General features: G+C 38.1%; 1 protein-coding gene and 1 non-coding gene across 3 annotated transcripts in view; one reads left to right on the top strand and one right to left on the bottom strand.

Moving 5' to 3' along the window:
- The window catches only part of GYS2 (glycogen synthase 2), a 55,383-nt gene extending 42,831 nt beyond the window's left edge, over positions 1 to 12,552 (bottom strand). For both annotated transcript variants that reach the window (XM_045554222.1, XM_045554223.1), the window contains exons 1-2: positions 12,104 to 12,552; positions 2,046 to 2,227 (exon numbers count right to left, since the gene is read on the bottom strand). In XM_045554222.1, the coding sequence (XP_045410178.1) occupies positions 2,046 to 2,227; positions 12,104 to 12,224 (303 nt within the window). In that variant the 5' untranslated portion in view covers positions 12,225 to 12,552. The remainder of the gene's footprint in view (positions 1 to 2,045; positions 2,228 to 12,103) is intronic.
- LOC123640840 lies at positions 3,571 to 3,677 on the top strand. Its single transcript, XR_006736085.1, has one exon. It is a non-coding gene; the product is annotated as a U6 spliceosomal RNA (small nuclear RNA).
- Positions 12,553 to 13,179: the final 627 nt, after the last annotated feature.

Genomic DNA, 13,179 nt, shown 5'->3' with positions numbered 1-13,179 from the left:
CTGCATTGCCACCCAAGCTGTGGATTGCTCCTTGAGAAAGTCACAGTCACATACATTTGTGCCACTGAAAGGTCTTGACTACATCTCAAAGATACCCACAAATTCTTTTATGAATTCCTTGAACAGTTTTTCAGAACTTCTTCCTTCAAATTCTCTTATTTCAACACTAGCCTCCTCAGCCTCATAAGATGACCTATAACTCCTACTTCAGTAAGATCATCAAAAAACATTGGGTAAGACCATCCTGAATTCTTTAGTAACTTATCTCTAGTATTTGCCTTCATCCTTTAGTTCCTGTTTGAGTGAAAGGTGTGAGGAATGATCCTTTCAATATTGCTTTGGATCTTGTTCCTTCCCCCATTCTCAGAGACTTTACTCTCTTCAACCATCCATTCATTCTGAACTTTCAACTTCTCCCTGCCTGCTAGATATTTCCTTTGGGCAAATAAATATGGTAAGGTCTCGCCTGTATTTAATAAAACACCAATTCTCAAGACCACATCACTCTGCAACTACTTTATTCTCTTTCCTCTTCACAGAAAAGTCTCATAGCCATAACTTCTGTATCTTTTTTCTTACCATTCATTCATTCCTTAACCTACTGCAATCTAATTTAACCTCCCCTTCCCCTCTGAAATTGTAATTAGCAATATTACCAACGACCTGAATATTGCCAAACCCAACTGACACTGGTTCAATGCTTTGTGGACTGTCATCCCTTGTTCATACTTAAAACTCTCTCCTCCCTTGACTGGACATCACTATTCCTGTGGTGGCTGTAACAAACTACCACAAACCTAGTGTTTTAAAACAACATAGATTTATTATCTAACAGGTTTGGAGGTCAGTAGTCCAAAATGGACCTTATAAGCCAAAATTAACATGTTAGCAGAGCCACATTCCATCTGTAGTCTCTAGGGGAGAATCTGTTTTCTTGCCTTTTCCTCCTTCCTGCGGCCACCTGCTTCCTTGTGGCCCCTCCTTTCATCTTCAGAGCACATCACTCTAACCTCTGCTTCCATTGTCACATCTCCTCTCTGATTCTAATTCTACTTCCTTCCCTCCTAAGAGTATTAGGCAAGTAGCCTTTGCCAGACCCCTAGGCAGGTAAAGGAATGGAATGCAAAAGGGGAGCTTGCGTTCCTTTCCCCTCCTGATAAGGACAAAGTTTATCCCTCCCTAGCTCGCCTGATAAGGACCACACAGGAGCTGCAGGATGGATGTGACTGTGGCAGGGGTCCTAGGAGCTGGTTGTTTGAAAAAGAATTTATTACAGCAGCTGTTCTGGCCCAGTTACTTACTCCGCCCACGGAAAAACCCTCTGTAAAACCCACCGCTCTCCCCTTTCTGGGATGGATGCTTTTTTCGGCCTCCACCATTTGCATCCAGATGTTCCAAATAAACAGCATTTTGCTAAACCTGAGGCTTCGTATGTCTCCCTCTCGGCTCCAGACCTAACAAACACGACCCTTGTGCTTACATTGGGCCCACTCAGATAATTCAGGATTCTCTCTCCATCTCAAAAGGGACTGCTTAACTTAATCACATCTACAAAGTCCCTTTTGCTGTACATGGTGATATGTTCACATGTTCTGAGGATTAGACCTTGGACATCCTTGGCTCTACATCACTGGCTTTGCTTCTACATTTGCAATCTCTGGCTTCTTTTGATGTAGACACTCTAACATATAGACATTCTGCAAGTTTTGGCTCAAAACTTTTGGTTTTGGTCTATGAATTTCCACTGAATAATGTTATCAATACCAATGACTTCAACTACAACTTATGTACAAATGACTTCCTCAAAAGCCTGTCTACCCTATAGCCTGCTGTGCTTCAAACCAATTGTTCTTTCCCCTTGTTTTTCACAAGATGTCTCAAATGCAATCTATTTAAAATCAAGTTCGTCATCTTTCTCACAAAACTCCTCTTCTTCCCTAAGTAGGTAGATGATCTTCTCTTGTGAGTTCAGGTAAATTGGCAGTCTATTTTCTCACAACAGTTTACTGAGAGTTGCTGAGTGAATGCTAAGTCAGTCCCTTTACCTGGCAGCCATGCTTATTCATTGTTTCCACTGCTCTTTTGACAGCGTTGTTTGCAGGTTCACACTGTTCCACCTGAGTCTTCATATTATGCTCAAAATATGGACCTATCAGAAAATAATTGTCTCCCCATTCATCTGCTGTGGTTTTGGCCTTTGTCTGAATCACAGTATAGATGCCTCCAACTGTTAAAAAGAAAAAAGATTCTGTTATCATTCATGGAAGTAATTCATTTCAAGCGATGAAGGGATGAGAATGAGTTCTCATTTTTCAGTCACCATTTAAGATCTACCAAACACAAGGGGTTATGTAAGTTTCTAAAAGACTAGTGTTTAACATGTTTTTAAGGGACACTCACAAATGGTTACCATTTGGCTCAATTCTGGGCATATTTTAAAGCCCCTTCTGGGTACATGTGAAAGAGCAGCAAGCTGGCAGCAGCAGAGAGGTACAAACATTTCAAGAAAATCTGAAGAGACAATTAAAATGAAGCAGTACGTGGCTTAAAGCTTCATTCACATTGAAGTGTCGCAATTAGGACAAGCAGCCGTTGTGATGATTCATGCCCTCACCTACAGTGGTCCAAGAAGGAGCTAAGGTATGTCCACGTAACAGCTGCTGTGGCTTGCAATTAGGAGCAAGTCTCCCAAGCTAAAGAGTACCCCTCTTCTAAGGCACCAAGCAAGGTACCTTTTTTCAAGGGGGAAGAGCTTACAGATTTTGATGGAAGATGCTTGGTCCAACCCTGCATCTTTATATCCATATGAAGATGGTCCATATCTAGAAAATTATACTAGGGGAAAAATAAAAAGAGTGCCTAAATGTATGTATATAAGGATGTTTACTGACGCATTATAATGGCAAAAAATCAGAAACAACTTAGATTGAACTAGTTGACTCACTTAATGGTTGTAAAGCTCAATTAGCTTATGTATTAAATGGGTATAAAATAATATTTAGCTTGGAGGCAAAGGCAGGTTGTAGCAACAGTATTAAAAATTAGGCCTCGGCTGGGTGTGGTGGCTCCTGCCTGTAATCCTAGCACTCTGGGAGGCTGAGGAGGGAGGATCGCTTGAGCTCAGGAGTTCGAGACCAGCCTGAGCAAGAGCGAGACCCCGGCTCTACTAAAAATAGAAAGAAATTATATGGACAGCTAAAAATATATATAGAAAAATTAGCCGGGCATGGTGGCACATGCCTGTAGTCCCAGCTACTCGGGAGGCTGAGGCAGTAGGATCGCTTGAGCCCAGGAGTTTGAGGTTGCTGTGAGCTAGGCTGACACCATGGTACTCTAGCCTGGGCAACAGAATGAGACTCTGTCTAAAAAAAAAAAAAAAAAAGACGAAAGCAGAACTAATTGAAATAGGGACTTTAAAACAATTGCTTTTTTGAAAAAATAAAACCGATAAACCTCTAAGTAGACTAACAAAAAAAAAGAGAGAGAAGACTTAAATAAACAGAATCAGAAACAAAAAAAATAAAACATTTCAACTGACACCACAGAAGTATTATTTAAAAAACATAAATTATGCTCACTTCGGCAGCACATATACTAAAATTGGAACGATACAGAGAAGGTTAGCATGGCCCCTGCGCAAGAATGACATGCAAATTCATGAGGCATTCCATATTTAAATTAAAAAAAAACATAAACTATTATGAACAACTATACACTAAAAAACTGGAAAAACAAGAAGAAATGGATAAACTCCTTAACAAATACAACCTACCAAGATTGAATCAGAAAGAAATAGAAAACCCAAAAGACCAATTATAAGTAGCAAAAATGAATCAGTAATAAAACATCTCCTAGCAAAGAAAAGTCCAAGTACAGACGGCTTCACTGCCAAATTCCACCAAACTTTGAGAGAAGAGCTAACATTATTTCCCCTCAAACTGTTTCAAAAAATTGAAGGGAAGGAAATTCTCCCTAACTCACTTTCTGAGGCCAATACTACCCTGATAACAAAACCAGGCAAAGAATGCAGCAACAACAACAAAAAAAAATTACAGGCTAATATCCTTGATGAACAACACTCCTCAACAAAATACTAACAAACCAAATCCAACAGCACATCAAAAAGATAATACATCAGAACCGAGTAGGATTTACCCCAGAGATGCAAGGATGATTCAATATATGCAAATCAATAAACATAATACATCATATCAACAGAATGAAGGACAAACACCATATGATCATCTCAATAGATGCAAAAAAAAGCATTTAATAAAATTCAACATCCCTTCATGATAAAACCTCTCAATAAACTAGGCATAGAAAGAACATATGTCTAAATAATAAAAGCCATATATGACAAACCTATAGCTAGCATCATATTGAATGGCAAAAAGCTAAAAGCCTTTCCTCTAAGAACTGAAACAAGACAAGGATGCCCACTTATAGCACTCCTATTCCACATGGTACTGGAAGTCCTAGCCAGAACATTTAGGCAAGAGAAAGAAATAAAAGGCTTCTAAATTGAAAAAGAGAAAGTCAAATTATCCATCTTTGCAGATGACATGATCTCATATCTAGAAAAACCTAAAGACTCCACCAGAAAAGTCTTGAACCTAGTAAATAAACTCAGTAAATTTGCAGGATACAAAATCAGCATATAAAAATCTATAGCGTTTCAAAACACCATGATGAACTAGTTGAGGAAGAAATTAAGAAGGAAATCTCATTTATAATAGCTACAAAAAATAAAATATTTAGGAATAAATTTAACCAAGGAGGTGAAAGACCTCTACAACAAAAACTACAAAACACTGATGAAAGAAATTAAAGAGGTCACAAACAAATGGAAAAAAGATCTCATGGTCATTAACTGGAAGAATTAATATTGTTAAAATGACCATACTATCCAAAGGAATCTACTGGCTTAATGCAATCCCTATCAATATACCAATGTCATTTTTCACAGAAATAGGAAAAACAATGCTAAAATTCATCTGGAATGAGAAAAGAGTCTGAATAGTCAAAGCCATTCCGAGTAAAAGGGACAAAACTGGAGTCATTACACTACCTGACTTCAAAATATATTATTAATACAAGGCTATAGTAACCAAAATAGTATTGGTATGAAAATAGACATGTAGACCAATGGAAAAGAATAGAGAATCCAGAAATAAATCCACATATTTATACCCAACTGATTTTTGACAAAAGGGCTAAGAACATACATTGGGGAAAGGACACTCTCTTCAATAAAGAGGGGTGCTGGGAAAACTGGATATCCATATGCAGAAGAATGAAACTAGATCCCTATCTTTTGCCATATACAAAAATAAACTCAAGATGGATTAAAGACTGAGAGACTCAAAAGTATAAAACTACTAGATGGAAACATTAGGAGAACTTCAAGACATTGGTCTAGGCAAAGATTTTTATGGCTAAGACCTCAAAAGCATAGGCAGCAAAAACAAAAATAGACAAAGGGGATTCTGTCAACTAAAACAATCAACAGAGTGAAGAGACAATCTGTAGAATGGGAGAAAATATTTGCACATTATTCATCTGATAAGGGAATAATATACAGAATATGCAAGAGACTCAAGCAACTCAACAGCAAAAAAAACAAATAACCTCATTACAAAGGGGGCAAAGGACATGAATAGACAATTCTCAAAAGAAGACATACACCTGGGCAACATGTATATGAAGAAATGTTCAACATGATTAATCACCAGGGAAATGCAAATAAAAGTTAGAATGGTCATTATTAAAAAAAAAAAACAACAAAATAACAGATGCTGGCTAGGATGCAGAGAAGATGAAACTCTTATACACTGTTGAGGGGAATGTAAATTAGTACAGTCATTATGAAAAACAGTATGGAGGTTTCCAAAAAAACTAAAAATAGAACTACCATATGATCCAGCAATCCCACTACTGGGTATTTATCCAAAGAAAAAGAAATCAGCATATCAAAGGGATGCCTGCATCCCCCTATTTAATGCAGTATTATTCATAATAGTCAAGATATGGAATCAAACTATCAACAGACAAATGGAGACTGAGGCAGGAGGATCGCTTGAGCTCAGGAGTTCGAGACCAGCCTGAACAAGAGCAAGACCCTATCACTACTAAAAATAGAAAAAATTAGCTGAGCAACTAAAAATAGAAAAAAGTTAGCTGGGCATGATGGTGCACGCCTGTAGACCCAGCTACTCAGGAGGCTGAGGCTGGAGGATCTCTTGAGTCTAGGAGTTTGAGGTTACTGTGAGCTAGGCTGACGCCACGGCACTCTAGCCCGGGCAACAGAGTGAGACTCTGTCTCAAAAAAATACATAAATAAAACAAAATAAAATAAAAAGAATGAAATCATGTCATTGGAGTAACGTGGATGGAACTGGAGGTCATTAAGTTAAGTGAAATAAGCCAGGCAATGAAAGACACACATCACGTTTTCACTCATGTGGATGTAGAGAGTAGAATGGTAGATACAGAGAAGAGAGTGTGGGTTGTGTGGGGGCAGATGAAGAGAAGTTGGTAATGGTCCAAACAGACAGTTAGAGAGAAGGAATAAGTTCTAATGTTCGACAGCAAAGTTGGTGACTAGAGTTAACAACAACGTATTGTATATTTCAAAATAGTGAGAAGAGAGGACTTGAAATGTTCCCAACACATAGAAATGATAAATACTCAAGGTGATGAATCCCCTCCATACCCTGACTTGATCATTACATATTCTATGCAAGTAACAAAATATCACATGTAGCTCATAAAGATGCCCAAATACTATGTGTTAATAAAAAATCCATTTTATATTGGTTGAGTTGTGATTGTAAATAAGTCTGTGTTGCCCACAGACTTCTCCCTGTAGTTTTCTTTGGGGAGGTCCTCCTGCTGCTATTTCATTTACTCAAGCACTATTTCAGCCTTTCTGTGTCCTCATACTTTTATGCCAACCAGTTTATCTCAATTTTTACTGTTTATTTACCACACTTGCCCCAGAGTTATCTCTTAGCATGCTGGAGTATGAGTAAGTGGCATCTAGACAGGGTCATTCCTATTTTCAGACTTGGAGTATAAACCAAAGAGCTTTACCAACATCTGTAGTTTTTAAAAATCTGCAAATAAATACAGTTTTATCCTTCCGTTAAAAATGCACATTCAATATTATTAATGAATTATTGTTTTGCCACAGTGTAGGTTATTGAATTTGAACTTAACCTTCACTTTGAAACAAGTACTTTGTAATTTATTGATCTATATTTTCCTGGAACAACGTGGGAGCTATCTTTAGTGTGAGGACAAAGTATCAGGCCTTTCATATGAAAGAAAAGATGAGCTACTGTGGTATATAGCAATGAGGTAGTTAAAACCCTAAGTTCTCATCTGGAAACACTGCCAATTTTACTAAAATGACTATTTCAAAGAAGCATAGAATGGACATCAGCCAAAATAAGATTTTCTCTCTCTCTGTCTCTCTATCTCTCTCTCACTTTTGTACATATATATGCACAAAATATTAGGGAGATCTTCACTATTTTTTAAACGCTTAAAACTTACAGAATTTGGAAGCCATCTGACTGTTTCAGTGTGCAAGGCTACCAGTCTGACCTTCCTTCCCCAAGACGCAATTACATAAACAGAGGTCATCATTATACAGTGAGAACATCATTCTATGAGGCAGCCGGGTCTGGTAGCAAAGAGATTAAGTGCTACTTGTGACAATGGTCAGCAAATAGTTGTGTTCTCAGCACTCTGTTGGGTCAGTGGTTCAAAATCAAAGCAGCTGCAGTCTCGGCAGCGGGAAGTGACACATTTTGAGTAAGGCCACATGCCCACCTACCCTGATCGTACCTATGACGGCAGCTCCAAATATTTTATAGAAGAGGAGCTTAGACATGGCAGCCTGGATGAAAAGGTAGTGAGGAGACAAGCACTTGTCTCGAAGCTTACACAGCTTCGTGGTTTCTACACAGATTGTGCGTTTCATGTGGCATGGCTGGGGGGCCATCAACACAACTGCTACGTATCCACAACATGCAAAGAAGCCTGAATTACTGTGTCTCCCATGATGGAAGTAACCCTGATCTGTATGTTTTCCCCCTGATTCTTTCTGCTTTTGTGTTTACAAATAAAATCATGGAATCACTCAAAGTGAAAGCTGGTATGACAATGGATGATCCAATGCCTTCATTTATGAATGAATTTTATAAACAAATAATAATAAGCTAACACCTGCAGAGAGTTTATTAAATCCTGGACACTGTTCTCAGTGATTTACGTACAGTTGATATTTCTTTTAATTTTCACACAACACCGTTCCAGGTAGATGCTATTATTATCTTTATTTTATAGATCGGGAAACTGAGGCACAGAGAGACTATGTGATGGATGCAACATCACCCAGGTGATGGTGAAGCTGGGATTCCAACTCAGGCAGTCTGATTCTAGAGCCCACAGGCTGTAGACAGCAAGATAGTAGGTAAATGCATGGAGTGGCAAATTGATGGATCTTTAAAAGTGGTGGGTGAGAAGGAAGGAGGAAGAAAATGAGCAATATCAGTAAAAGATAAACATCTTTAGGTCTTGGGGAAGGTGGAATCCTTTCTGTTCTACTCTAGAGAAAAGCCATTTGGAAAACAGTAGCTAGAGGAAATAGCTTTTTCATTTTAACTCTCGATACAAAAAGGAACCCGGTGGCTTGGTGAATTTTAGAGCTGTAGTTCTTCCATCAATCCCAGGGGCCTTTGGAAAGCTGATGAAAGCAGTCCACTCAGGAAACACACCTGCATGCATGTGCAAGCAGTTTTCAGATACGATTTCTGAGCCAGGCGCGGTGGCTCACGCCTGTAATCCTAGCACTCTGGGAGGCTGAGATGGGAGGATCGCTCGAGGTCAGGAGTTTGAGACCAGCCTGAGCAAGAGCAAGACCCTGTCTCTACTAAAAATAGAAAGAAGTGATCTGGACAGCTAAAAATATATATAGAAAAAAATTAGCGGGGCATGGTGGCGCAGGCCTGTAGTCCCAGCTACTTGGGAGGCTGAGGCAGAAGGATTGATCGAGCCCAGGAGTTTGAGGTTGCTGTGAGCTAGGCTGATGCCACGGCATTCTAGCCCGGGCAACAGAGTGAGACTCTGTCTGAAAAAAAAAATAATAATAATAAAATGGATGAATGAATATAAACACTAAATTTCTTAATATTAAGAACTGGAAAAGGTTATTTTAAGGTCTGAGAATTAACATCCAAAAATTTAACTGTGACTTCCTTATTTGTTATATTTTTCACATTTCCATTGTTCATGGGCAAAGCCCTGGCAGTGAGGGATTTTTTTTCCTTCCTAAAACATTGTTTTCTTGGATATGAATACATTTCCTTGTTTGCCACAAAACATTATAAGATGGCTGGAGAGTAGAACATTCGTTTTCTTCACGAAGAAACTGATATTCAATTAGTTTAAGAGATTTTTTTCCCCAAGTTTCAGAAATCCATGATCTTTGACTGCAAGTTCTGTGTTCTTTCATCTACAGGACATTTCCTTAGATGACGGAGGTTTTAATATTTAATTCGTATGTGGTAGTAAAAAAGAGAATTGGACTTGGAGACCTAAATCCTGGTCCTAACCCCGCCATTTGCTGGATCGGGTGATGCCCCTATGTATCCATTTCCTCTATGAAGTGGAGGAGTTGAATTCAAGATGCCTCATATTACTGCTATGAACTGCAGGGAAGTAAAATGTCAAGGTAATTAAATTTGAAGAAACTACAATGGCAATGAATTGTCGGGGGTAAACACAATAATTGTTCATCTATATAAAAGTCTCTAACAAAATCAGACTGTGATAAAAATTAAAATAAAGATATGTCAAAGATGATGGCAACTTTGGTAAATCACATTGTGGGTCCCTCTCCACCAAAAAAAAAAAAAAAAAAATCCTCTCCCCTCGAAGGGGAAATGATAGAAAATAAGTTATCAAAGGCAGCTTAGGGGTTGAAAAATAAATGTATTCGTTCTTCATTTTAAGAAAATCCATTAAGCATTTTCTATGTGCCAGGAACTGTTCTAGGCCCTGAGATCAGCATGTATGTCCCTGGGATGTAAGATCCATGGGGTAACTTAGTTTCATGAGCATGTTCCCAACACCCAGGAGACAATGCTCCGTTAGTGTTTGTTAAATGGAGAGAAAAGAAGGAAGAAGGGGCTCTGCTCAAGGGCGGCAACTTGTACACAGGTCTTCTGGACTGATTCCTGGGGCTAAAGAGTTCCCTCCAATTTTTTCCACTAACAAACTATGTCCTTGAGTTCCTGCCTACTCTGTGCAGAAAACCTTTATTTCAAGACACACTCTGGGATTCACGTGTAGTAGAGATGGCTCCGTTCCCAGGAACTTTGACTGTACGCAAAAACTGGACTGGAAAAATTTGTGACTAGATTAAGGGCATTAGAAACAGGTGCTTATAAAACATTTCACTTCTCTGTAAGGTGGTTTGTGTCCTCCTTGCCTCCCCCTCACTGAACTGTAGAGAGGAAGACTATGCTTTGTTCTCTTACGTGCGTTCTGTCCACTTCTACATAGGCAGGACTGATTTTCAATTTTGATTTTTTGAATTTTGTGAATGCATACACATGAGAGCTTTGAACAGTTAGAAGAAGGTGAAAACTAGAGCAGATGCCACATGTAATGCTCTAATTTGGAGATTATGCTGGCCCTTATTAGCCGAAAGTAATGTATCATGTTCATGTTATTAATATCATTTCAGAGCCTTTAGGTTACTGCAATAAACATGTAATAATAAACATAAAATTAAAAATAAATATGCAGCATATCACATCACATGTTATAAGCTCAGATCCTTTAAATTACACAGGTTATCACCACCATTTACTTAGCATCATGTGGCCTGATCCTTCATGATCTTGATGAACTCAGCCTTCAAAACCATTACTTTTCTTTGCTAATGTTTCCTCAACAGTCTTGACACATTTTATTTTATTTTATTTTATTTTATTTTATTTTATTTTATTTTTTAGAGACAGAGTCTCACTCTGTTGCCTGGGCTAGAGTACTGTGGAGTCAGCCTAGCTCACAGCAACCTCAAACTCCTGGGCTCAAGCGATCCTCCTGCCTCAGCCTCCTGAGTAGCTGGGACTACAGGCATGTGCCACCATACCCAGCTAATTTTTTCTACATATATTTTTAGTTTTCCAGCTAATTTCTTTCTATTTTTAGTAGAGATGGGGTCTCGCTCTTGCTCAGCTGGTCTCGAACTCCTGACCTCGAGTGATCCACCTGCCTCGGCCTCCCAGAGTGCTAGGATTACAGGCGTGAGCCACTGCGCCTGGCCAACAGTCTTGACACTTTTAAACTAGAGAATATCAATCCACAAGGAATTGTTTTTACAATTTACAGATGCCTTTATTATTAAAGTCATTTAAGTTGCATTTCTCTACCTTGCATTCTCCCACCCAGCACAAATGAGGTTATACATTATTAGGAAATTGGTTTAATTTTATCAGTTTGATTTCTTTTCTTATTTTTTAATTTCTACATATGCATAACATTGAAGAAAAAATTACTTTCATTCTTCTGAATAGGAGTGCAATATTGTGCCTTCTGTGCAGCTTCTAAATTAAGACTTTAATTCCAACACAATCTTGAATTATTAGAAACATTATTAAATATTTCATATCATCACTAACAGTATATAGAGCTAATGTTTCTAATTGTTTCTGATCACTGACAGTTATTCCTAAACTAAAGCACTTGATTATGCTTTTTTTGCTGAGAAAAATCATAAAATAAAAAACATAAATGTTAACTTTTTATTTCTACTTGTTATAACATGGATTTGAAATCTTACTTTAATTGCACATTCCCTGACAATGACTAATATTTGCAACTTTCTTCCTCTTCAACACATAACACAATTCTGTTTTCTCTGCCTGTTGAAATTGGCAAGGTTGAATGCAGCCTGAATTTATATTTCATTTAAATTCTTTCCTCACTGACTAGTAATTCATTATCACTAGAAAGTCATCTGTGAAATCTTAACCTATATTCTTCAGTAATCTGGCAAATGTCTACCTTCAGGAGCAGTACAAACCTTTATTGGTCACTTCCCAAGCAACTTCAAAGAGCAGCAAATTCTCCACAGGAAGTTCTTCAACTTCCCACTGGGGAAGCCCACCCAGGGATGTCACAGACAGGGATCGGCCACGGAGCATTCTTTTTCCTGTCCTCGGAGACTTCTTTGAATCCCTGTTTTAATTCGTTGTAATCCCAGGAGAGGTACACTTAGAGTTGCAAAATTTATCAGGCTTTGGTAACTTCTCGTAGGAATATACTAGCAGAGTGAAATTTTATGTGCTTCCCAGTGAATTCGTGGTGGAAGGAGGAATTCTCAGGTCCTCTTTCCGGTCTTTCTGGGCAGGTCTGTTGAGGACAATATCTACCCAATCAATATCTACCCAAACAACCAGAGCAGTCAACAGTGAAATCCGTGGCTCAGGGTGTAGGCAGGCACCTTCTGGAATAAGCTGAGCATGACACACGTTCAGCTTTTTAGCCCTTGTCCTTTTGACCAAACTCCCGGATGCATAGTCACCAATACTTATTTCATCATTTCCCCGGTAATCCAACATCAGCAATTCCCCTCATAAACTTTGCAGATCTCTTTAGGTTACACATAGAATTGATTTGGACACATTTCTATGCTCTCAACCTATTTCAATTTTCTAAGTATTTTTCTTTCTTTTTCTTCTTATTTCTAGAGCTTTTTTAAAAACAGTTTCTAGTTATTTTACCTACAAATTGAATTGTGATGATAGGCATAGATCTTGATCCCCCTTTTCTTAATTACTTTTATTAAAATTTTCCCTATGAAAAAGCATAACTCTCAGTATGTCTTTGGGTATAGCATATAAGGAATGGGATTTTGATTGATCAATGATGATCAGTCCATAATTTTAAAGGGCCAGTAGGAATTCATTTCAGTCATGTTTGTACATTTACCTCAAATATCATCAAATTGAGAAAGAATAACTAATGGATGTAAAAATGTTCAAATATGGGAAGAAAATTACAAAAGAAATTAGGTTCTGTTGATTAAATATCATTGGGATCCCATTGCAGATAAATGCCATATATTTGTTTTTCCATGTGTTTCTATGCATGTATGTA

This window comes from Lemur catta, chromosome 6, assembly GCF_020740605.2.
Source record: "Lemur catta isolate mLemCat1 chromosome 6, mLemCat1.pri, whole genome shotgun sequence".
NCBI lineage: Eukaryota > Metazoa > Chordata > Mammalia > Primates > Lemuridae > Lemur > Lemur catta.
This window is presented reverse-complemented; position numbering and strand designations above follow the sequence as displayed.